This window comes from Mustela putorius, unplaced genomic scaffold (genome assembly GCF_011764305.1).
Source record: "Mustela putorius furo isolate JIRA1106 unplaced genomic scaffold, ASM1176430v1.1 tig00000095_pilon_pilon_pilon, whole genome shotgun sequence".
In the NCBI taxonomy this organism is placed as follows: domain Eukaryota; kingdom Metazoa; phylum Chordata; class Mammalia; order Carnivora; family Mustelidae; genus Mustela; species Mustela putorius.
In genome coordinates, this window is record NW_025421280.1 from 38,245,591 (window position 1) to 38,271,319 (window position 25,729).

The 25,729-nt window shown below is 60.2% G+C and overlaps 1 protein-coding gene across 1 annotated transcript; it reads left to right on the plus strand.

The window, feature by feature from the left end:
* Positions 1-10,757: 10,757 nt before the first annotated feature.
* SEMA6B (semaphorin 6B) lies at positions 10,758-22,290 on the plus strand. The gene is given in 18 exon segments (XM_004828384.3): positions 10,758-11,248; positions 12,214-12,363; positions 12,489-12,612; positions 14,219-14,279; positions 14,412-14,474; positions 14,897-14,998; positions 15,389-15,479; positions 15,790-15,909; positions 16,357-16,445; positions 17,472-17,689; positions 18,525-18,656; positions 18,873-19,022; positions 19,412-19,594; positions 19,686-19,832; positions 20,558-20,635; positions 20,732-20,790; positions 21,195-21,636; positions 21,638-22,290. Coding segments are annotated over 17 exon segments (2,697 nt in total). The 5' UTR covers positions 10,758-11,248; positions 12,214-12,242; the 3' UTR covers positions 22,155-22,290.
* Positions 22,291-25,729: the final 3,439 nt, after the last annotated feature.

Genomic DNA, 25,729 nt, shown 5'->3' on the forward strand with positions numbered 1-25,729 from the left:
GGTGCCCCACCAGCCCCTCGCCGACCCTTCACTGGTGGCCGCCCCAAGGCCTGCTGGGAGGGAGGCCCAGGCCACTGAGGACTACATTTCCCAGGATGCATGCTGGCCCCGGGCTGAGCCTGCCTTGCAAGAGCGGACCTAGGGGAGAACTTCCCAACTGCTGGAGCTCAGAAGAGGAATATGGGTTCCCAGGGGGTCCCTAGGGGAGACCTGGTCCAGGGCAGCTGAGGACATCAATCACTCAACAAAAGCTCCTAGTGGCCCCCCGTGGGCCAACCCCATGCTGGGTGACACTGGGATCCCAGAGAAAAGGCTTTTGTTCCGGTCCCTAGTTGGCCCTCAGGGTGCTTCCAGGCTGGAGAAGGGGAAACACACGGACGGTGGCCCCCTCTGCTACATGGAGTCAGAGCCCACGTGCACAGAGCAAATGGGACTGGGGAAGGTTGGTCTCTGCCCAACCATCAGAGGAGATGAACGGAGGAGGGGTATCGAAGCTGGGGCAATGATGGATGAGTAGGAGTTCGCGGTGGGGGGGGGGCTACATGTTTTGATAGTTTTAGAACCTTCTTCCTTTCCCAGAGGCCAAGGAGTCAGAGGCCCTGGGCAGTTGAGACAGCCTCTCTGAACGATTGCCCTTAGAGGTTGCCCACTTGGATCAGACTTACCTGGGTTTGAGTCCCTGTCTTTGCTCATTCACTCACATAGTCGTGCCCCCCTTTGAGACTCAGTTTACCCATTTGTAAAGCACAGATGCCATTCTCTCTCCCGTAGGGCTGAACGTTTAAAGAAGAGGATACAGTTAACATGTTGGGCATAGTCCTGCTTTTTTCTTACTCTGGAAAAAGGAGTAACTTTGAGAAGCAGAAACTTTGTGGCTCCTGGACCTGATCTCCTTTGGAGCTGTGTGGTCTTTGCTCTCGTTTCGTGAGACGACGGATAATTTAATAAGTGTCTCTCGACTAGGTGCCAGATGCTGGGTGCCCAGCAATAACCGAGGCAGACTGGGCCCTGCCTTTGTTGAACTCACAGCCAGGTGGGGACACAGATACCAACTAGAGAAATAAAGTAACTCAAGTATAATAAGGTTTCCGGGGCTGTGTAGCTGAGGAGGGTAGGGCTGTTTTAGCTGATGGTGTCAAAGAGCGTGTCTCTAAGGAGGTGGCATCTGAGCTGAGACCTGGGAAATGGGAGGAAGCTAGTCATGCGGGTATCTGGAGGAAGAGCATTCTAGGAAAAGGGTATGGGCAGTGCAAAGGCCCTGGGGCAGGACCCTGCCGGGTGCGTGGGGTGCTTTGGAGGCCTGCATGGCCGGAGCAGAGTGAGTGAGGGAGAGAGAGGAAAGGAGGAGCCGGTCTTGCAGGGCCTTGGGGGTCTGAGAGGAAGACCTGGATTTTCACCCCCAGTGAGGCTTGAACCCCAGAGGGCTGTGGGCCAAGGCGGCAGCATCTGGCCCCGGGCTCACAGCCCTCTTCCGGCTGCTGTGGGGAGGACAGCCTGCAGGCAGAAAGGGCCAGAGCTGGGAGACCAGGGCCGAGGCCTCCGCGCGGGTCCAAATGAGCGATGATGGGGGCCGACCTAGCTGAGGCAGGAGAGGGGGAAAGAAGTTGGGGATGGAGTAGATTTGGGACTTGCTTACAGAATGATGTGGAGAGAAACAGGGCTCCTTTCTCTAAGGCATAGGGAGGACTATGGTTGTGAGTGTAGTGTCTAGACCATACGGCCTGGGTTCAAGTTCCAGCTTGGCCATTTCCTAGCTGTGCAAACTTGGGCCTGTCACTCACCCACTCTGGGCCTGTTTCTTCAACCATTAAATGTTAAGAAGAACGCCTCCCATCTACCCTACTCGTCCTTTCGGTAAGGCCCACAGCACAGGGCTTGGAATGCCATAAATGCCCCCTGAGTGTTTGCTCTCATTTTCCCTTTGAAGGTCTGAGCCTCCGGCTCTGGGGAGAAATGAGGCACAGATAGGGGTAGCAAATTCCCTGAGGTCACCCAGAAAACAAGGTCCTCTGGCCCTCACTATCTTTTCTCCATTGATGCACAGTTCTCACGCCCCATCCCCCAGGGCCCACGTCACTCTGCCAGCATCTCTGCCATTCCTGAGCCCTGACTCACCAGGACTTGTGGTCCACTCTGACCCCAGGGCCGTCCCCCAGGACCTATATACCGCCTTTGTCTTCTTTAAGTTCACTTGCCAGATCTTCCGTTCCCAGCAACACGTAGCACAGCCCTGCCTGCTTCCCGCCCAGCATCTCTTAGTGGTGTCCTCTTGCCGATCTGCCCTTCTGGTCCTGTCCCACTTGGGGATCCCTGTGGCTTCCCACACAGGGCCGCTGGTGGAGGGGTAGAGTGACTGGAGGAATCTGGGTGGAGGGATCAACCTGCGGGAGAGGAGGGCTCCCAGAATCCCAAGAAAGGAGGAATCTGGGTCACCACCTTTTTGGACCCCAAGGGGAAGAACCATATCTCTTTGTTCTCCCTAAAGTGGAACCCACTAGAGCCAAGCCTTACTCCCCTCCGTCCCCCAAAACTGAGCCCAAGAGCAGGGCCCAACTCCTCTGCATTTCCTTCAACTTGGGACTGAGGACAGGGTCTGTCTGCCCCTCAGGCCTACGCAGAATTCTCCACTTGGGAATCCGTGGGTATCCACCCCGCAGCCCCAGCCCCACTCTGGATTCCCCAGGAGCCCCCAGCCCCCTTGGGCGGCCCCCTCCCGGGCCCTCTAATTACCCGCTGGGTATAAATGACACTTTAATTTTCTCAGAATGGTCGCTGCATCGTGGAGAAAGCAGCCCCCCCTTCCCCGTTCCTAATTACAAGTTGCTGCTTCCGACTTGCCTCCTGGCGGCCCAATTTCCAAACAGTGATTAAAATTAATTACCCAGGAGCCCCCCCCCCCAACCCCCGTCTGGGCCTGGAGCCCTGGGGGCTGCTGTGGCCCCACCTGAGGTCCTGTCTCTTCCACCTGTTCCCCACCCTGGCTGGCTCTCCCAGTGGCCTGGGGACAGGAGAGCCTCTCTCTGGCTCTCCGCTTGCTTATCCACAAACGTGCATTTCGGGCTGGGCAGCCTTGTAAACAGATGGCACCTCGCGGGCACTCGGGGAGAGGCAGTGGAACCCAGCGGCCTGGGTTCCGACTCAGCCGCATGCTTCTGTGCTGTGTGATCTAGGGCAGGCAGCTTCACGTCTCTGGGCCTCTTTTTCCACAGCGATGCAGAGATGCTGGTGCTGGTCTCCACCTCGCTGGGTTGGGGTGGGCAGGAAATGAGTCCAGACATGCGAATCCTGGGGCCCCGCACGGGGCTTCTTGACGTCTTAGCTTAAATCCCTGCTCTGCTGGGCCGCGTGGGCCGCACAGAGGGAGGGAGGCTCGGGAACTCTTGAGCACCGTGGAGGCGCCTTCGAAAGAGACGCTCAGCGCGAACTGAGGGTTTGCAGAACGCCCAGCTCTGGCAGCCGACCCTCTTGCCATCCTGGAGCACAGTAGGTCCCCGGAATGTCTGGACCAAACACATCCTTGCGCTCTTTGGCAAGTAGGGGCTGTTCGGGTCCAGGGGGACGCTCTTGGACTGGGATTCTTGGAGCATCTACTGTGCACCCCGGAGGTACCTTTGTGGCCCCAATGGGCAGAGGGGGGCTGCTGCACCCCGCTACCCCACCCCAGGCTGGCCAGGGATGAGTTAACCGGCGTTCGGCAGCCTTTGCAGGGAGAGGGGGCCTCTCTCCCCAGCCCCTCCACGGCCTGGGCCCCAGGGACTCCCTCTGGCTGCTCTGCCAAGTTCCTAGACAGCCCCGAAGCCCAACGGGGCGGCCACAGGGGGCGACTGAGGCAGCTGGAGGAGGCAGCTGTAAGCAGAGCTGGTAACTAGACCTGGAAGGCACAGGGGCCCGGCTGCCGGGCTGGGTTACTCGATCCCCCCGGGGACACCGGGCCCCGGAGCTGGAATCCTGGGGCCGGCAGGCGGACAGCAGCTCCTTCTATGGAACTGGAAACGCACATCCTGCCCCTTCCAGTCTGCAGCAGATGGAGAAACAGGGGCTCCGAGCCTGACCCAGAGTCACTGAGTCCCCTATGGCGTCCCAGAGGGACCCAGAGAGGGCAAGCTGCCGGCCCAAGGCCACCCAGTGAGGCCATCGCATGTCAAGCAAACCCCTGCCTACCTGGTCCTGGTGTGGTGCCTTAATTTACAGAGGAGAAAATGGAGGTGCCGTGTCTGGTCTGGAGAGAGGGCGCTAATCCCGGGGGCCTCCTCTCAAAATAGGGCCTGCACCTCCCTCTACCCACTGGGACCTTCCTGCTGCTCCTGGAACAGTTCCAGCCCCCAGGCCATTACCCCTGCCGAGCCCCCTTCCCCACACCTTCAACGCTGTTCCCCGCTCTCAAGCCCCAGGCCGCAGCTGGACTGTCCCACCGCAAGGGGTCCCCCAACCCCGGACCTGAGCAGCCCCTTTGCCAACCCCTGCCATTCTTACTGTCCTTTGGTAACATGTGTACCCCCCCTGTCTCCCCTGTGGAGTGGGGACCCTGCAAGGACAGGGCTTTGCCACTGTCTTGGTCACTGCTGCGTCCCTGTGCCTGGAACAGTGCATCCAGCAGGCACACAATAATTGCTCATCTAAGGAGTGAATGCGTAGCTCCCCTGTAGGGTAGAGGGAGCCCAAGCTGGACCCAGAGGCTCCCAGGTTGGTGGGGTTGGTGGCTGGGGGAGCCCTGGGACAATGATGTTCAGCCAGGGCAGTCAAGGAGGACTTCTTGGAGTAGGAGACATCCACACATGGAGCTGATATAGACGGCGAGCAGGAGTTGGCTGGGGGGCTTCAAGGAGCAAAAGCAAGGGGACTATGTCTGGGTGATTGGAGGGGGGTTCTGGGGAGCAGCTGGGCCTTGAGAAAGCTGAAGCTGTCCCCCTGGCAGAGGGGACAGTCTGAGCAAAGACCTGACTGGTAAATTCAGGGCATGCCTGGCAGGAGATGAGGGTAAGTGAAGGTTAAGGTCATTCCCAGGGTGGGAGGGATCCTTAAATGTCAGCGCACAGAAATGGGCTCTTTCTTCGGTGAGGTACTAGGGAGCCATCACAGGCCTTTGACCATGGTGGGGGCTGAGCTTGTGAAGATTTGCTTGGGGGGAGGGGGATCCGAGGGGAGGGTGGCATTGCCCTTCAAGCCCAAATTCTCAAAAGTCTGAGCAGGAAATGCCCAGGCCCGAGGAGGGACCAAAACTGCAGCCCCCAGGCTTTTAGCTTCTGGGAGCCTCTGGAAGCAAGAGGAATTTAAGGTTGATCGAAAGTAGAACTTCCTTGCTGAGGCAGAGAGGGTGGGCGAATCCTCCCTAGCTGCAGGCTTATTTCTGGAGCTGGGCTGTCACCAGCGGCAGCCACCGGCCACGTGTGACGGTCGCACCATGTGTGGCTGGCCTGAGTCGACCTGTACTCTAAATGCAAAACCTATACCAGATTCCGAAGATTAAATGCGGAAAACGGCACGTTGAGATGTCTCGTTAATCATTTTAACCTTGGTTACTGGGGGAAATAACAGTATTTTGGATCTATTGGGTTAAATAAAGCACATTATTAGAATGAATTTCCCCTTCTGAGTGTGGCCGCCAGGAAATGGAAGAGGACACGTGTGGGCGCGGGTTTCTGTGGGCCGGCGCTGGTCCACACCATGTCCTCTCATCGCACGGTCGGCTGGGATGGGTCCTAACCTGCTGCTTACAGGTGGGACAGCCAAGGCCCTCACGGGGAGGGGACCGTGGGAGGGCAGAGCCGGGATTTGAACCTGGGCGGGCACTGCTGGAGACCCCGCCCCTTGCGGGGAGCTGACAGTGTTGTCCGTCCAGCCGTCCAGCCCGCGTTCTGGGTCTTCATTTCCCTAACCCACCAACAAGATCAGACCGGGGGGGGGGGGGGGGTTGGCCAGCCTGGGGCCCACCGGGGGTTGATTGAGGTCCTCGGAAACCGTGTGATGGCCGGAAAGCCATCGGGGGTGGGGGTGGCAGGCAGCAGCTTCACGGGGGGGGCGGGGGGGGATGAGTGTGTGAACTCTGACACACGGGCATGTGCACACTCGCGTAGGCGGCCCGCCGCGGCCGGGGCACACGCATGCATGGTGGTTGCAACTATGGGTACGTGTGACTGCGCAGAGGCTGTTACACGCGGTGGCCGTCGGGGCCTGTGGACTCGCGCGGGGGGACCCACACAGCATGGACGCGGGCCAAGGGGCACCAGGGAGGAGAGCAGATCCCGACTCCGCTCCTGTTGTGGGCGCTTGGTTCATTCACTTACAACAAGCCGTCATGGAGCACCAGGGCTGTACCAAGACGCCTCGCAGACCGCGGCCTCACAGGCCGCTGCCACAGGGCTCGCCGTCCGTGGGGGGCGGCGGATGGGCTCTGAACAGGCTGATTTGTGGGCGATAGTTTTATTTGGGGGTACCCATGCTCAAAGTTTATTGTGCACGCCGATCCCTGCGAGATCTTACTTACCGGCAGCCTCTCGTTTGGCCGGTCTGGGGCGGGGCTTGGGGCTCTGCATTTCTTTTTCTTTATTTCTTTTTAAAGATTTTATTTACGCATTTGAGAGAGTGAGAGAGCACAAAGCAGGGGGAGAGTCAGAGGGAGAGGAAGAAGCAGACCCCCCACCTAGCTGGCTGGACGTGGGGCTGGATCCCAGGACCTAGAGACCATGACCCGAGCCAAGGCCTCTGTTCAACCATCTGAGCACACACACACACCCCCCCCCCCGGCCTCCCCCCGGGGCGCCCCACGGGGTCTGCATTTCTAAGGGTTGCAAGTGAGGCCGATGCTTCTGGTCTGAGAAGCAAATTCAGCGGAGCAAAGGATCTAATTTGGACCCTTTGAGAGTGTGAGACTGGGAGGGGAGGGGCCTAGGGGTGCGCGGCGTACAGGGGGGTCGGGCCGGAGGGGCTGCCCTGAGGCCGTGGCGGCAGCGGGGACTGAAGGAAGGTCAGATGCGGTTATCCTTCCCTGGGGCCCCGGGGCAGGACCGCACCTGCCCTGTTGGAGGGCGCCCGTGTGGCTGGAGCAGAGTGGGCGAGGGGACGATGGGGAGGAGGGGAGGGTGGGGCGGGGGCTGGCGGCGGGTCGTGCAGGGTCTTGCGGGGCTGCAGGGAGGAGGATGTCCCCCCGGGAGGTGGGAGCCCTGGGGGGCCGTGGGCGGGGGAGAGCCCACCTGACGCAACTGCTCACGGGCGCCCTCTGCTGGCCACCGTGGGGGAGACAGACGGTGGCATTGGCGGCGGGGATGAAGGCAGGAGCCTGGGACCAGGGCGGAGGGGACTGTGCGGGTCCGGGCGGGAGACGATGGGGGCTGATCAGGAAGAGACTGGACAGGAGTGAGAATTCTGGGTGAATTAAAGTCAGAGCCCACGGGACTTGCTGGCGTTGGGCGCGAGGGCGAGGGAATGAGGCTGGGGGGAGCTGGGGAGGACTCCCAGGTAGGACCTGAGCCATCGGCTGAGGCAGGGGTGACCCGGGTGACCGACGAGGCACTGCTGGGGGTGGGAGCCTCAGCTGCCAGTCAGGCCTGACTTGCCTGGTCCAGAAGTTCGCACCCATCCGGTGAAAACTCCGACAAGATTTACGTTTTGTCTGTTGTTTGGAACTTACCAGCTGGTCCTAAAATGTTCGCTGAAGACCCCGGCCGAACGGTAGCCCAGCACCCTGGCTTGGCGAAGTGCCGGGTGGGAGAAGTCTTCCAGAAGGAAGCTGGAACATATGTCAAGGCTACAGTAGCTAAGGGGTGGAGAAGCCGGTCCGGTCCGGGGGCTCCCTGAGGACCTGAGGAGGTCAAGTAGGGTGGCTTTGAGGGTTTTCTGCCTCTGCCTCAGTGTTCTCATCCGTACAATGGGACCATGCGCTGCGCGTTGGAGTGATGGTCGGGGTTCCCGCGGAGAGGTCCTGCCACAGCCTGAGGCTCCTGAATGGGGGCTGGCGCTCTGTGGCCTTATGACCGTCCCTGCTGTGGGTCCCCAGGGCCGCAGGCAGGAGGCACGTCCCTTCCACGGGCAGGCAAACATGTGGGTGAAGGAATGCCCCCCCACTCTGCAGGGTGCACAGGCTGGCCACGTGCTGGTGCTGGCCCTGCTGGGGGCTCTCTGGGGCCAGGTGCTTGGGCAGGTGGTGGGGCTTCATCTGGGTGGGTGGGTGCTGGTTGGCGGCTGGCAGAGGCGCGCTGAGTCTCATGAAGAGAAACAGATGGTCTTGAGGGGGTTGGGGGAGGGGCCGAGGACTACTCCAGGTCAGGGGGTAAACCGAGGCCAGGTACAGTGAGTTGGCCCCAACGTGGCCCGGACTCCCCAGGAAGAGCACATGGGGTTCCGTTCTGCAGCAGGTTCTCAGCTCCCCTCGTCCATGACGTCGATGTCTGAGCCTCCGTTTCCCCATCTGTATAAGGGACAAATAAACAGCACCCACCTCTTGGGCGTGTGGTATGGGTTAAATGAGTTAATTTAAGTTTATACTGTGCCTGGCACATAGTAAGTGCTTGATGTTTGGTACCTTTATTATTTATTGAGCTCCTACTGTATGTAGGGCCCTGTGCTGGGTATTGGGGACACAGTGCTGGCCAGGACCCTGTCCTACCCACTCAGGAGGCTTACAGTCCAGTGGGGAAGACAGACAGCCAGGCAGTTAGTAGGTAGGATGGTCAGGGCACTAATGGAGGACACACAGGCACCTGGGAGCCTTGAGGAAGCCCAGCTGGGCTGATCTAGGAAGGCTTCTTGGAGGAGGTGTCCAAGAAGAATGAGTTTACCTGTTCCTGGGAGCAGGAGGAAGGTGGGCCTGGCAGGGGGAACAGCATGCACAGATGTCCAGAGGTGGTGATAGAATGAGGGGAGGAGCTGGGACTTCATTTTGAGGACAGTGGGGAGCCATGGAAGAGTTCAGAGCGGAGCTGGAGCTGGTTTTGCCCCCCAAGGGACACGGAATAAATGTCTGCGGAAATCTGTGGTTATCACACTGGGATTCTCCTGGCATCATGTGAGGGGGGCAGGGATGGTGCTCAACACCCCACAGTACCCAGGGCAGCCCCCCAGGGAATAGTCGCCCTGAATGCCAACAGTGTCAAGGGGAAGAGACCCTGGTTTAGAGCAGGGTGAGATTTGAGTTCTAGAAAGACTCCTTTGCTCCCTTGAGGAGGACACTGAAGGGGCAGGACTGAAGGCCAGGAGACCAGGTGGGAGCTGGGCTACAGGGCACCGAGGGGACAGGGAGGTCAACGCCCCATTATTGGATTAGGGGACACCGGGGCTGTCCTTCAGTGGAGGAACAGATAGGAGAAACATGTCCTGGCAAGAACAGCCCAGTGTAGGTCAGCCCCCGGGGTCCTTGGATGGATCTGTGGGGCCGGTGGACAGAGGGCCCAAATGAGCCCCTTCCCAGCCTGCAGCTGCTGCATCACAAAGTTAAGAAAAACAGGAGAAAAAGTTAGTCATGAGGTTGCATCCTGACCTGGGGCCTCAGTCTGCCCGTCCTTGAACTTTGGTATTAAGTTACTATTAGCCTGTCGGGGCTGAGGGTCGAGGGCAGCGGCTGGGTGATTATTGATCTTGTTGTGGTCATTAGGGTGTTGAGGTCGTTAGGGTGCCCACCACCTAGGAGCAAACTCCTGGAGCCCGAGAGCCCTGGGTTCGACCCAGCTGCCGTATCCTCTCCGGCGGGACCGCAGCCCCCAAATCAGACCCTCAGTTTTCACATCTGTAAAATGGGCTGACTGTTACACCATTCCTAGAGCTAGAGCCAGTGGGGGACTCTACACAGTAATTCCGGGAAACCACACAGCCTCCACTTCTGGAACTTACCATGGTAACGGCAGCCACAGGAAGCATAATAATCAGCACTCATGGAGCACCTGTGCTGTGCCAGGTTCTGTGCTAATCACCCGCCCCAGGCTGTGAAATCAGGACTGCTCCTGTACCCATTTTACAGATGAGGAAACTGAGGCCCAGAGGCAAAACCTGTCCAGGGTCACACAGCATGTAAATGCCGGATCTGGGATTGGAACTCGTGCAGCCCTGTGTGGCCAGTGAATGGAAGTTTTGGAAGGTTCTTACGTTAAATATTAATACGATCCAGGCTTAGAAAGGAAGTGACCCCGATCCCTGCCATGACACGGAGGGACCCCGAGGACACTGGGCTCAGGGAGAGGAGTCAGACCCAGAAGGACCCGTCCCGCAGGAGGGCCCCAGAGGAGTCCCGTCTGCACAGACAGAGGGGAGAGGGTGGGAGCTGGGGATGGGGCAGGGGATGGGGAGTCCGTGCTTCCTGGGGACAGAGTCTCAGTTTGGGGAGATGGAAAGTTCTGGAGGCAGAGGGTGGGGAATGTGTGCATGACGGTATGAGTGTGCTCAGCTGAGCTGTGCACTTAAAAATGGTTAAGATGGTAAATTTATGGTATATATATTTAACACAATATAAAAAGAAAATGTTTATTAAAAAAAAAAAAAAGGGCAGAGCACCTGAGAGGCTGTGATGACCCAGGCAGGTGTTGTGAGGGAGGAGGCTGGGGGGGGCGGGCAGTGCTTGGGGGTGGAGTTGGCCCCAGTGGGCTGGAGGCCTCACCGGGCGTGGGGGAGGGGTGCAGAGGCCTTGACTGCTATGCAGTGACTGGGACCCAGACCAGGGTCACTGGGAGCCATGGGAGGCTGCGGAGCAGGGGAGGAGCCAGGGAAGGAAGCTTTTAAGGAAGTAGAGGCCTGTCCCATGGACACGTGGGATCCGGGCATCGGCTGAGTCACAAATCCTGGAAGTTCAGGGTCATAAAAAGGAAGTTCTGCTAGTCCACGCAAGGCCTTCCTGTTTTTTGGCCCTGAATCCTCAGAGGCAGGCTCCCCAGGGCCAAAGTTCCCACATCACCTTCACCTCCCGGGGTTCGGAATCTTGGAGCTCTGAGGCCAAGACAGGGCATAACGATGTCCCTGCTGCTCAGACGGGGAAACTGAGGCACAGGGCTTGCCTGAGGCTCCCCGGAAGGACGAGGCTGCAGGTTTCTCACTCGGGATCTCCAGACTGTACCCCCGCCGGTAGGGGTGTGGAGGGCTGGGTTCCAGAGGGTGAGTTCTGCTCACACTTCCACCAACCGATCGTCACCCGGAGGGAGTCTCCACGCTGCACAGCCGGGCCGGTTCTTCAAATACCTTGAACGGGAGCGGAAAGCATGCTCGCTTGAGAGGTAGTGAGGTGCCTGTCACAGAGGTATTCCAGCAGAGGTCAGAAAGGCTGGACTTGGTAAGGAAGTTAGACTCACCGGGGCCCCTCTGAGGTCCCCGGCCAGTTGGAACATTTTATGATTCGAAACTATGGCAATTCCCAGATTGTGGTTTATACAATTCTGAGAGACTGAAATTTCTTTTGAGCCTTTCATTTTAAGATTGTTGTGGGTTTTTTTAAAGACTTCATGTATTTATTAATTTATTTGATAGAGCAAGCAAGGGGTGGGGGGGGAGGAACAGAGGGAGGGGGACAAGCGAACTCCAGCGCTGAGCAGGGAAGCCCCCCGCCAGGCTAGAACTCACCATCCTGGTGTCACGACCTGAGCAGAAATCAAGAGTCAGTCGCTTAATCGACCGAGTCACCCAGACGCCCCAGGATTGTTGTGATTTAATTGTAAGAATTCTTGAATATCTGTTTTGAGATTGAATTATTTAAGTACATGTGGTTAAGTGCTGTGTCTCTCATTATCGTGATTTTTTATTTTTTTTTAAATTATTTAATATCATTTCATTTCAAAGTCATTTAAATATTGTACTTAATAGCTTTTGGTTAGAAACCGTTTCTGGAGCTCTCACAGCGATATGGTCAGAAAGTCTTTTTTTTTTTTTTAAGATTTTACTTATTTATTTGACAGAGAGAGGGAGCACAAGCAGGGGGAGTGGGAGAGGGAGAAGCAGGCTTCCCGCAGCGCAGGGAGCTGGATGCGGGGCTTTATCCCAAGACCCTGGGATCAGGATCTGAGCCGAAGGCAGACGCCCAACGACTGAGCCACCCAGGCGCCCCTAGAAAGTCCTTCTGATGATTAAACAAGGGCTGGCGTTACTATTACTGCCGCGGCTGGCGTGTTAGGTTTTATTATTACCCCGCTGGGGAGTGTTTTGGCACTGGAAGGTCCCGACCACGGCGGCTCGCGTGCGCCATCTCGCGGCGGAGGGCGGGAGTGCATGCCGCGCCTCTCACCGCCAGGCCTTCGCCAGCAGGTCTCATTTCTCGTCGCCCCGACCTCGCCATGCGGACCCCGCGAGCGCCCCCTCCTCGCCCGGCCCCACTGCTCCTACTGCTGCTACTGGGGGGAGCCAACGGCCTCTTCCCCGAGGAGCCGCCGCCACTTAGCGTGGCCCCCAGAGACTGTAAGTGGGGGTCCCGGGGGAGCCCGAGTCCTGAGGGAGGGTCTCACTCTCAGCTGGGTCTGCTGCCCACTTCCCCCAGGGGCTCACCAGACCAGGCTCACAGCCATCCTTCACCCCTCCCCCAGACCTGAACCACTACCCCGTGTTCGTGGGCAGCGGGCCGGGACGCCTGACCCCTGCAGAGGGTCCTGACGACCTCCACATCCAGCGAGTCCTGCGCGTTAACAGGACCCTGTTCATCGGGGACAGGTATGAGGAATCGTCCGGCAGAGTGTGCAGGGGGAGGTGTGGGGGGCCGGCGGCAGCATTTCGGGGAGGTTTGCGCGTCCGGTCATATTGTTTGGCTGGAGTTCAGATCGGCATCTTTGGGGTGGGACTTTATAGCGGATGCTGACCGAACTCCACCTGTTACAGCCCGGAGACCGCTATGGTGTGTCCAGAGGTGGAGACAGTTCCTTGGTCAGGATTCCCTGGGTCTCTACAGAGGGTGCTGATGTGGGGCTCCAGGGCTTCTCCAAGAAGGTGACATTTCAGTTGAGACCTGAATGATGAGGAGGCAGCCACGGGGACATCTCAGGGAGAGGGAGAAATGGGAGCAGAGAACACAATCTGTGCAAAGGTCCTGGGGCAGGATCTGGCCTGGTGTGTTGGGAGAACATTGACGAGGCCCAATTGGCTAGGGCAGAGTGGGTGAGGGAGAGATGGGGAGGAGGGAGAGATGGGGAGGTGGGGAGGGCGGGGAGGGGACCGGGCAGGTTGTGCAGGGTCTTATAGGCCTCAGGGAGGCCTTGGGCTTTTACCCCAGTGAGGGGGGAGCCGTGGAAGGCTGTGGGCAGAGGAGGGGGTCCTGACTCAGGTGCTCATGGGTACCTCCTGATGGCTGCTGTGGGAAGGACAGACTGAGGGATGGGGGGGGGGCACCCAGGCGATGGTGACTGCCCTGGTTCCAGTCGGATGAGGGTGGTGCCCAGGGAGTGTATGAGAAGTTGGTAAATTCTTGGTAGACATTAAAGGCAGAACTGACAGTACTGGCTGATTTGTGGGAGGTGAGGAGAAGCGGCAAGTTGAGAGTGTCTCCCAAGTTGTGACCTTCACCTCTGGAAGGACAGGGCAGCCTTAGCAGAGATGATCGACAAGGCAGGAGCGGGTGTGGGGGACAATTGGGTGCAGCATGGCTGAGCTGAGTGTGAGACGCTTGGGAGGCCCCTGCAAAGAGACTTCCAAGATCAGCTGGACCCCCGAGTCTGGAGCTCAGGGGAGGGCCGGGCTGGAGACAGAACGGTGGGTGTCGCCCTGCCATGGATGCGGGGGTAGGGGCGGGAGAGTGGACGAGGCTGCACAGGAGGGGAGCGGGTGGGGAGCTGCGTCTCTGAGGAGCTCCTAGGAGAAGAAGGGGGCCTGGGCCAGGGAGGCAGTGCGTGAGGGGCAGGAGGACGTCGAAATGACTGCTGGACTTCACCTTGACCAAGGCAGTTTCTGGGGCAGGGGGAGGGTGGAGGGAAGAGCCTGGAGGAGGCTGAGAGGTGGTGGGAGGGGCACCCGGTGGCTGATGAAGAAGCATCGGACAGTCCATCAAGTTGGCAGTAGGACCCCAAGGCCACGGGGCGTGTCAGCGTGATGGGGCGTGTCAAGGAGTGTGGGTTGTGCTAGGACCTGTGGGTCCTTTTAGGGCCTGAGGAGGCGCGTGATGGCACCCACAAGCACGCGCGGGCGTGATCAGCGTCAGAGTCGCCTGTGACTGAGGCTCTGGCACACCCCTGCGTGTTACGTGTGGGACACACCTGTCGCCAGGAGAATGCAGAGTGGGGGCGGGGGCTGGAGGCGCCCATCCTAACTAGCGGCTCCTCTGCCCCAGGGACAACCTGTACCGGGTGGAGCTGGAGCCCCCCACGGCCACGGAGCTGCGGTACCAGCGGGTGAGGAGAGCGCCCGGGTGGGAGGGGTGGGGGCGGCACTCGAGGCTCCTGGCAAGGGGCCCCGACCCGGTGCCGGGGAGCAAGAACTGGGCGGCAGGGATCCCGCTCGCCTCACCACTCCCTCTGCTCTAGAAACTGACCTGGCGCTCCAACCCCAGTGACATCAACGTGTGTCGGATGAAAGGCAAGCAGGAGGTGAGTGGCCCTGGCCACGCCCCCAGCCACGCCTCAAGCCACGCCCCAGCCCGGCTCGCGGATGCGCAGTGGTCCTTGTCATCATCCCAGGCCAGATGCCTCGCGTTGCCATGGCTATGCCCGGAGCCTGGCCACGCCCCCAAGCGGTCCTCATGCATGGCCACGCCCACAGTCTTGCTCTGGCCGGAACTCCATCCCTCAGTGGCCGCCGACGCAAAGTATTTGGGCGCCTTGGCGGGTCCCTCAGTCACTTGGAAGATCCAGTCCCATTTCAGCCCCTGATGTGCTTCCGGTCCTCGCCACGCCCATATCCCCGGCCCCGCCCCGCAGGCTCCCCCCCAGCCCTCTTCGCCGGGCACGCCCACACCCGGGGCCACGCCCACCATGGCTTCTGTCTTCCCCATCCCTCCAACCAACCCCAGGGCGAGTGTCGAAATTTTGTAAAGGTGCTGCTTCTTCGGGACGAATCCACGCTCTTTGTGTGCGGTTCCAATGCCTTCAACCCCGTCTGTGCCAACTACAGTGTGAGTCCCCGCCCTTCCGAGCCCTGGTGCCCCAGGTCCAACCTCCCGGTCTTGGCTGGCTCACCTGCCCTGCGCTGGCCCAGCCCTTTCCCCAGACCGCGTCACCTCCTACGGGAAGCCTTACTGGATATGCCCTCCTCGGCCCCTCACAGGGAGCTGGAGAGGAGGCTTCCAAAAGAGATCCGGGAAGCCATAGCTACTTAAGCTACAAGCCAGTTATAGGATTAACCGAACTTGATTCTTAGACCTGTTCACAGAGTAGTAAACTAAGCCCTAGATTACATGGCTGACCAAGTCACAGCATCCAAGTGGAAGCAGGACTCCTCACGGGTTGGGGGTGCTGCCGGGGTGGCCAGGAGCTCTATCACTCAGGCCCCATGCCCCCCACAGATGGACACACTGCAGCCCCTCGGGGACAACATCAGCGGCATGGCCCGTTGCCCTTACGACCCCAAACATGCCAACGTTGCTCTCTTCTCTGGTGAGTGCCCCCAGCTCTGACAGTTTGATGGGGCCCCAGCCCTGCCCAGTGTCCCACTCTCGGAATTGGGTTCTGATGAAGGTGACTCTGTGAAACAGAATCTTGGCCACTCTCAGCACTCAGCCAAGGTCAGGGCTCAGCAGGGGGAGCTGGAGATGAGCCTGGGCTCGGGCTTAGATGGGATCAGGGCTCAGCCAAGGGACAGGAGCTTCCTTGAGCTCTGGGCTCAATCTTCGAAGATCAAGTTTGGACCCACCCTGCCCCTGGCGTCTAACTTCTCACCTGCTTCCCCTAACTCACGGCCATCCAGAGGGAATGCTCTTCACGGCCACAGTTACCGACTTCCTAGCCATCGATGCTGTCATCTACCGCAGCCTGGGGGACCGGCCCACTCTGCGAACCGTGAAACATGACTCCAAGTGGTTCAAAGGTGGGGCAGGCGTTCATCAAATCCCCCCACCAGAATAAAAGTCCCAGAGGAGACAGGGAGGGGACCCCCATCTCATCTTGGGCACCTACTGACCTCTTTGAAGATAAAGCTAGAGGAAAGCTTTCAGTTGGATCTAAAGTAAAACTTGCTGGAAATGGGTGGTTTGGAAGCCTGAAATGGAACTACTAGCGGGCACTTAGCTCTTCAACACATGAGGGAGGAAGGTGACCAAAATAGTAGATGTTGCTGTTTGTGGAGGGTAGACACAGTGATTTTAGGATTCTGACACCCAACACCCCCCCCAATCCTTGAGTATTTTATTTTGTCTGGGTAATCGACGAATGTCCCCCCTTCACTGTAAAAGCCTTCACCCGAGCTGATGTGTTCACAGCCCCAGAAACTGTTTCTCATGTCAGGGGCTGGGTTCTGACCCCTCCTCTCCTACAGAGCCCTACTTTGTCCACGCGGTCGAGTGGGCCAGCCACATCTACTTCTTCTTCCGGGAGATCGCAATGGAGTTTAACTACCTGGAGAAGGTGAGCGCGTCTCTCTCCCACCCCCAAAAGGCACCGGTGTAGGGGGCATGCAGCTGAGAGGCTCTGGTGGTGGGAGGCTCTGGGGAGCAGAGGCGGAGCCATGAATCCCCACCTGGGGCAAGAGGTTCCACCCTCCCCCTCTGGTCCTCAAGACCCTCCACGCCAGCCAGGACCAGGCCACCAAGGGTGGAAGACATTTCCGGAGCGGCCTTGTTACACACGGCCCTGGGTGAGGCTCACGGGTTTGAAGGCAGGTAACACCTCTGGGTTCCAGTCCTGGTGTGGCTGTTCGCCTGTCCACCATCCACGTCTCAACCACTTACCTGTCCTTCTCCCGCTGTCCGTCCATCAGCCTAGGAACCCTCCTTCTCAGACACCTTCTACTCACCCCCCTGTGTGTTCCTGAGCCCCGCCAAGTTCCATCCACTCAGGTGTCCATTCTGCCCACCCATCTACTCGGCCGCCATCCATCTGTCCATCCGCCCGTCCATCCATCCATACACACATCATCTCCTACATTATTTTTCTCACTGTCCATCATTACCACATTCAAATTCGTCCATCCATCCATCCACCCATCTGCTAGTCCATCCATCCGTCCATCCCGCCACCGTTCACCTACCCATCTAGCCTACCCCTCACGCCGTGCAGGCGGCTGGACAGTTAAGTGCGAATGCTTCCATTTGCTCCCAGTGGGACGCTGGACCAGTCACTTCTCTTTCTCTGGTCCTCAGTTTCCCCATCTATACAATGGGATATCAGCCTTCTCCTTTGTGGAGTTTGGGAGGGATGTAGGAGATGATGAAGATTATGTCCCTGGTGCACAGTGAGCGGTCCGTAAACACGCGCCATGGCCGTCACTGACGTCCCCATGTCTCCGCTGGGGAGTGCGGTGCTCAGAGGAGTATGGTGACGGTCTGGGGTCACGCTGCGAGTCAACAGACTTCTCCATCCCGGACTGGGTGATGGCCAGCGCGGCCTGCGGACACAGGGCTCACGCCCCCATTTTGTCTGCTGTCACACCAGGTGGTGGTGTCCCGCGTGGCCCGGGTGTGCAAGAATGACCTGGGAGGCTCCCCTCGGGTGCTGGAGAAGCAGTGGACATCCTTCCTGAAGGCGCGACTCAACTGCTCTGTGCCCGGGGACTCCCACTTCTACTTCAACGTGCTGCAGGCCGTCACCGGTGTCGTCAGCCTGGGGGGCCGGCCCGTGGTCCTCGCTGTTTTCTCTACCCCCAGCAACAGGTCAGAGGACCCCGAGGGGAGCAGACTGGGGCACTGTGGAGACAGGAGCGGAGAGCTCCCGCATTCGTCATACATTCCCTGGGTCCTGGGCTGGGCCAGATTGGGACTCCCGAGCAGCGTCAGCCCCAGGCTGGGGTGGGACAGAGCCAGCTACTGACCCTCCGTGGCCCCTTGGTCAGAAGAGTCCAGATGGGGGATGTCCTCATCCTCTGCCTTTAGAGGAGGGGGTCAGGGAGGGCTTCCTGGAGGAGGGAGTATTAGAACGAGCCACCAACGGTGTGAGATGGCAGGAGAGGGAAGCACATTCCAAGTTGTAGGAGTAGCATGTGCAAAGGTCCTGAGGCTGCAGTGAGTTTGGTGTGTTTAAACAATAGGATGGAGGCCCCATGGCTGGAGAGGAGGGGGGATGGGGAAGCATAGGGGATAGAGGGCAGAGAGGTGGCGAGCCACCGAGAGGAGCCTGGACTGTATCCTGAGAGCTCTAGGGAGCCATGGAAGAGTGAGGAGCAGAAGAGAGACAAGGTCAGACATGCATTTTTGAAAAGCCCCCTGGGGCATGGGTTGCAAGGGGGCAAGAGTGGCCTCTGGGAGACTGGACGTCCAGGCAAGTGGTGATGGGCGGCCATGGAGGGACACGGGTGGCTGTGGAAAGGCCAGGCTGTGGCCCAGTCTGAGCCCTGTTGAGGAAACAGAGTGACTGTATTGGTGGGGGAGGCGTCTCTGGCCCTGGGGATGGAACATCTGACAGCTTCACGGGGACAAAGGCTCTTGGGCACGCTTGTCCAAGGCAGCGCCCTCCACCAGCCTCACCGCCATCTCTCACCTGACTCCCCAGCATCCCCGGCTCAGCTGTCTGCGCCTTTGACATGACTCAGGTGGCCGCTGTGTTTGAAGGCCGCTTCCGTGAGCAGAAGTCCCCCGAGTCCATCTGGACACCCGTGCCGGAGGATCAGGTGCCCCGGCCCCGGTGAGAGCCCCCTTGATCCTGAGCCAGGTGCCCAGGACCCTAGGGTGAAGGGCTGGGACTTCCAGGTGGTTCTATGTGGCTGAGTTCGGCTGTACCCATTATCCAGATGCAGAAAACTGAGGCCCTTTGGGCAGGGCAGCCAGTCCCCCCAGCAAGTCAGAGCCCCTGTGTAGGGATGGGCAAGTCCGCCCTGATCTCCACTTCCTCCCCACCTAGACCCGGGTGCTGTGCGGCCCCCGGCATGCAGTACAATGCCTCCAGCGCCTTCCCCGATGAGATCCTCAACTTCGTCAAGACCCATCCCCTGATGGACGAAGCGGTGCCCTCCCTGGGCCACGCGCCCTGGATTGTGCGGACTCTGATGCGGTCAGTCCCCAGGCGTGGCTGGGGTTCCGGTGGGGGGCGGTGGGCAGTGAGTGGTGACGAGAGCCCAGGCTGGGGTGACAGGTACAGAGGAAGAATGGGGCCACCTGTGGGCACGAGGGCAAGGGGGACAGCGATCCTGCTGCAGCCAGGCCCTCCAGACAGCAAACTAGGCAGGGACACGGGACGGCGTGCGAGGGACGGGGGGGCGGGGGCGGGAGGTGAAGGGGAAGACAGGCACAGGCTGGGGCCCAGCTTGGGGGTCTGTCCCTCTGTGATGGGCACCCCTGTTCCCACACCCACCTTGCCTGGCATGGGTGGTGTCTCTCCAAGTGCCCAGGGCACCTCAGGGACTCTGGGACCAGCCTCACCCCTGCCCACCCTGGCCCCAGGCACCAGCTGACGCGAGTGGCTGTGGACGTGGGTGCTGGCCCCTGGGGCAACCACACTGTTGTCTTCCTGGGCTCCGAGGTGGGCACCGTCCTCAAGTTCCTCATCTGGCCCAACGCCAGCACCTCGGGCACCACTGGGCCCAGTGTCTTCCTGGAGGAGTTTGAGACCTACCGGCCAGACAGGTGCCGGGGGCAGAGGTTGGGAGGTGGGCCCGGCGGGCCGAGGTCGGGAGGTGGGCCCGGCGGGCAGTCTCACCAGTCTGCTCACCTGCAGGTGCGGACGGTCGGGCGACGGCGAGGCAGGGCGGCGGCTGTTGAGCCTGGAGCTGGACACAGCGTCGGGTGGCCTGCTGGCGGCCTTCCCCCGCTGCGTGGTCCGCGTCCCCGTGGCCCGCTGCCAGCAGTACTCAGGTTGCATGAAGTGAGTGCCCCTGGGGCGGGCTGCGGAGGTGAGGGGGAGGCGAGGGGAGATGAGCACAGGAGGCCCTGAGAGCCAAGGTCAAGTCCAGGGCCCAGCAGCCTCCTGACTCTGAACGGTGAGCGGAGCCGATGAGCCAGGCCGATGAGCCAGGCCGATGAGCCAGGCCAAGGGCACAGCCCGAGCAAAGGCCCAGCAAGGAGGCCTGATTGGCTGGAGCAGAGTGAGCGAGGGGAGGGAGGGAAGAGAGGGCCACAGGGAGGGGAGTGGGACAGTCGCGCAGGGGCAGGGTCCCGTGGGGCAGGGCAGAGACTTGGGCTTTCAGAGGTGGGAGCCCTGGAGGGCTGTGAGCAGAGGAAGGTATGAGATCTGACTGACATCTTTAAGAGCAGCAGAAGCAGGCGCTGGGGGCCAGGGAGACCGCCGTCTCCCTGTCATTAAAAAAGGGGGCACGGTCCGATGTAAAGTTCTGGTGGGCTCCTGGGCTCAGCGTGCGCCCTCACCATGGAGAAACCCTTCCCTGAGCCCGCCCTCGTGGCAGTAACCACGCCTGGGCTCCCGTCGCGGGGCTGCCACTTGGGCAACCGTGAGCTGTCCTGAGCCTCATCTACAAGGTGGGGAAGAAGCGGCCTCTGGCGCAGATTTGTCACGTGGGCTCCTGGAAGTGACAGCGCTGCCCCGTGAGGGACTGTGGTTGACGGGCCCGCTGGGTCACTTGTCTGCTCTAGGAACTGTATTGGCAGTCAGGACCCCTACTGCGGCTGGGCCCCTGATGGGTCCTGTGTCTTCCTCAGCCCCGACACCAGGTACTGGGGGGAGAGGGCGTAGGGGAGGGTGACCCACCCGCCCGCTGATCAGGCTGGGAGAGAGGTTTCTGCTGACCACCTTTCTTACCCCGCCAGAGGCACCTTTGAGCAGGACGTGTCGGGGGCTAGCACCTCGGGCTTAGGGGACTGCACAGGTACGTGGAGGCGGGGAGGGGAGGGAGCTGGGGACTCCCAGGGTTCTCCCAGTGCCCTTTGCGGCCCAGGCCCAAATAGGGGGGCTGGGGGTGGTGGCCGGGGTCAGGGCCCTGGAAAGGCAGCGGTCCCACTTCCAGGAGGGGTGGCAGGGGAGGGACAGGCCACCGAGCTGACGGACAGCCTGGGGAGAGGATGCACAGACCCCAGGAGACAGGGAGACCCCAAGAGACAGGCAGACGGGCTCTGAAAGAGACACAGAGACCCCAAAAAGCCAACGGACAGATGGACAGACCCCCCCTGGAGAGGCCCGCCCGGACAGCCAGAGCGGGGAGGGGCCCAGGCGGCGGGAGGCGGGCACCCGGCCGGTCCCCGAGGCCCCTCTCACGCGGGCGCTCCCGGCCAGGACTCCTGCGGGCCAGCCTGGCAGAGGAGCGCGCCGGGCTGGTGTCGGTGAACCTGCTGGTGACGTCGTCGGTGGCGGCCTTCGTGGTGGGCGCCGTGGTGTCCGGCTTCAGCGTGGGCTGGTACGTGGGCCTCCGCGAGCGGCGCGAGCTCGCGCGCCGCAGGGACAAGGAGGCCATCCTGGCGCACGGCGGCGGCGAGGCGGTGCTGAGCGTCAGCCGGCTGGGCGAGCGCCGGGCGGCGGGCCCCGGGGGCCGGGGCGGCGGCGTCGGCGGCGTGGTCGTCGGCGGCGTCGGCGGCGCCGGGGGGCCCCCCGAGGCCCTGCTGGCCCCTCTGATGCAGAACGGCTGGGCCAAGGCCACGCTGCTGCAGGGCGGCCCCCACGACCTGGACTCGGGGCTGCTGCCCACGCCCGAGCAGACGCCGCTGCCGCAGAAGCGCCTAGCCCGCGCCGCATCCGCACGCCCTGGGCGCGCGCGCCTGGGAGCACGGCCACCCCCTGCTCCCGGCCTCCGCCTCCTCGTCCCTGCTGCTGCTGGCGCCCGCCCGCGCCCCCGAGCCGCCGCCCGCGCCCCCCGCGCCCGGCGAGCCGGCCCCCGACGCGCGCCTCTACGCCCGGCCCGGCCGCGCGTCGCACGGCGACTTCCCGCTCACCCCGCACGCCAGCCCGGACCGCCGGCGCGTCGTGTCGGCGCCCACGGGCCCCTCGGACCCAGTCCCCGCCGCCGCCGCCGCCGACGGCCTCCCGCGGCCCTGGAGCCCGCCGCCCACGGGCAGCCTGCGGAGGCCCGGCCCGCACGGCCCGCCGGCCGCAGCCCTGCGCCGCACGCACACGTTCAACAGCGGCGAGGCCCGGCCCGGCGGCGACCGCCACCGCGGCCGCCACGTGCGGCCCGGCACGGACTTGGCCCACCTCCTCGCCTACGGGGGCACGGACAGGACTGCGCCCCCCGTGCCCTAGGCCGGGGCCCGACGCCTCGGCGGTGCCAGCCACGGGAACCAGGAGCGAGAGAGCCGGCCCAGCTCCAGTGGGTGCTCAAGACCCCCGCCCCCGCCCGCGTGGGGGGGGGCCCTCGGCCACACGGAAGCACAACGAGCTCGGCCCCCGCCCCGCCCCCGCCCCGCCCGGGGCCGCGGGACACTGACGCGGTTTGGGGGTGGGGGAGGGCGGGAGGAATGTGCTATGGATTTGAGGTTGACCTGCGCGTGGATTTGGGTTTGTTTTCCAATTGGCGTTTCTTTTGCAGATTTCTATCCAATTGCACAACTCCGTTCTCGGGGTGTCAGCCGGGGTGGGGTGGGGGGGCGCGGCTTGGAGGCGGTGGAACGGGGGAGGGGCCGCATCTGCAGACCCCACCTCCCTGCCCCGCCCCTTTCCAGGCCCCTCCTCAACCCAGGCTCCAGGCATGTGTGGGTGTGTGTGTGTGTGTGTGTGCATGCCGTGTTCGTGTGCAAGGGGCCAGGAAGGGGAGGGAGGTGCGTGTGTGTGCCCACGAGGGCTGCTGCCGGCGTGTGTGTGTGTGTGTGTGTGTGTGTGTCGCGGTGGGCCACGCGTGCAGTGTACCTGTCTGTGTGCGAGGTGGTGGCCCCAGCGGCCTGGGCGTTGGCTGACCCGGCGCCGGGGCTTCCAAAAGGCCCGGGGGCCTCCAAGGTGCCGGTTAGGAATTTGAGGGGGAGACAAGAAGGGGTTCCGGGCAGGGGGGCCGGGAGGGCCTGCCCAGAAGTCATACTGGCAGCAGCTGTCTAAAGGGCTTGGTGGTCTGGGGGGGGCGGGGAAGGCGGGCGGGCCCCACTGTAAATACGGCCCCAGGGTGGTCAGAGGGTCCCATGCCACCCGTCCCCTTGTGACCTCTCCCTTGACCTCCAGCTGACCATGCATGCCAGTTGAGTGGCCAGCTGAGTCCTGGACCCTCTCTGGGGTTTGCCTCCCCCAACCCCCTCCCCATCAATAAAACTGTTTACAACCACCGGCCCCCAAGGCTCTGGGTCCGCTCTGTCTCCGGGGAGTGAGGCGGTTGGGGGTCCCTCCCTGAGACTCACAGTGACCAGCAGAATTTGGGGGAACTAGGAAATGGGAGGAGGCGGGTTTCTGCGGGTTTCATGGGACCGGTGTTCCGATCATCCTTGAGCAAATATTTGTTGCGCACCCGCTACGTGCCAGACACTGCTGGGGATTTAGATCCCTGTCCCCGTGGAGTCCACAGCCGGGTGGGGGAGACCGGCCCCAGACACGCAAATCAGGACTGGATCTGAAGCAGTGATTCATGCTGTGAAGATAGGACCAGAGGACTGTGTGGGGTGGAGGAGAGGGTGGTCCAAGAGGGCCTGGAGAGACGGTGACATGGGAGCTGAGAGGTGACAAGTGAGGAAGCAGCCATGAGGAGGTGCGCAGGCAGAGGGGACAGCTAGCTCAAGCCTCTGGGTGGGAATGGGCTTGGGGGAGGGGCAAGGTGGTGGTCACAGTGGCCTCCAGCAGCAAAAGGAGGGCCTGGCAGAAGCAGGTGCTGATGAGGAGGGAGAGGAGGGCCAGGGCTCCAGGCAAAAATGGCCTCAGGGGTGCATAGTGTAAAGTTTTGTTATTGTGGTAAAATCCACAGAAATTCGAATGCACCATTGGAACCATCCCTAAGTGCGCAGTTGGGTGGCATGAAGCACACTCCCACGGCTGGGCCCCCACCCCCACCAGCCATGCCCAGAACATTTTTGTGTCTCTCTGTCGCCGTTAAACATTAACTCCCCATCTTACCCCTGCTCCCAGCCTAACGAATTTTAAGTGGGACTGGGAACCATCCGAAGCCTTTCAGCAGGGGGCGAGGAGCGGGGGAGAGGGGATCTGATTTCACTTTAAGAGATTTCTTTGGCGTTTTACCTTTCCCATTCGCACTCCCTCCTTCCCACCGGTGCCCATGAAGGACCTGCTGTGTGCCGGGCTCTGGGGTCTGAGCAGTGGACAAAACAGATCCGGTTCCCCCTTGTCACGGGGGAGATTGTTCGTATAGTAAACCAAGAAACAAAGTTCCGTGATGACAGATTAGCTTCTCCTGAACCTGTGCGTGCACCTTTCTTCAGGCTTCCTGAGGGAGGTCTGACGATCAGCACTGTGTGAGTTTCAGGGGTGCAACTCAGTGATTTGACGTGTGCACAAGGATTGCACAAGGATTGCCACAATGAATACGTTAACTCCCTAGTTCCTGTGCAAGTGATGAGAACATTTTAAGAGCTACTCTTGGAGCCATTTTCAAGTATATCACATTACTATGCATAGTAAGGATAACTATAGGCACCGGGTTGTACATTACACCTCCGGGATGTACTCCTCTTAGAAGGGCACGTTTGTGCCCTTAGACCAATACCTCCCCATTTCCGGCGCCCTCCAGCCCCTGGCAGCCACCATCCCGCTCTCAGTTTCGGATTTTTAAAATTCCACACACACGTGAGAATACCTAGGATCGGTCTCTGTCTGCCTGACTTGTCCCGCGTAGGGTAACGCTCTAGAGATACAACAGCACGGAGGTAAATGGCAGCATGGTCTTCTTTTTTACTTTTGAATAATATTCCAGGGTGTGTCTCTCACATTCTTTCTTTTTAAGATCTTATTTATTTGAGAAAGAGAAAGAGAGTGAATGAGAGAAGCAAACGAGAGAGAAAGAGAGTGAGCATGAGCAGGGGGAGGGGCAGAGGGAGAAACAGGCTCCCCACCGAGCAGGGAGCCCCGATGTGGGGCTTGGTCCTGGGACTCCAGGATCAGGACCTGAGCCGAAGGCAGACGCTTAACCGACTGAGCCCCCCAGGCGCCCGCTTGCTTGCTTGCTTGTTCCCTTCCTTCCTTCCTTTCTTTCTCTCTTTCTTTTTCTTTCCTTCCTTCTTTCTTTCTGTTCTTTTATCACATCTTTTTTATTCATTCATTTGTCAATGACACTAGGATATTCCATGTCTTGGCTACTGTGAACAATATTGCAACGAACAAAGGAACACAGGTATCTTTTCTAATGTTTTCTCTGGCTAAATACGCAGAAGTGGGATTGTTTGATCACATATCCCTATTTTTTTCCCATATATCCCTATTTTTTATGTTTTGAGGGACCTCCATACCATTTTCCACAGTGGTTGAACCAATTGGCTTTCCCACCAACAGTGCACAGCGCTCCTTTCCATGCCCCTGCCAACATGTGTTACTTCTTGTCTTTTTGATCCTATTATTCTGACGAGTGTGAGGCACTATCTCACTGGGGTTTGATTTGCATTTTCCTGATGACAAGTGATGATAAGTGATGTTGAACACCTTCCCTGTATCTGTTGGCCATCTAGATGTCTTCTTTGGGAAACTGTCTATTCAGGTCCTTTGCCTATTTTGTCGGTATCCGTTTCTGTGTGTCAAACTCTATGGATCTGTTATTCGGTCTGACTGTGCCTCTGTATGGTTCTTTGTGTTTTCACCTGTCTCTGGGTCGTATCTCTATCTGTGGGTTCATGAGGATATCCATCTATCTTTCTTTATGCCTGTCATGGTCAGCCTGCATGTGTGCCTCTGAACTT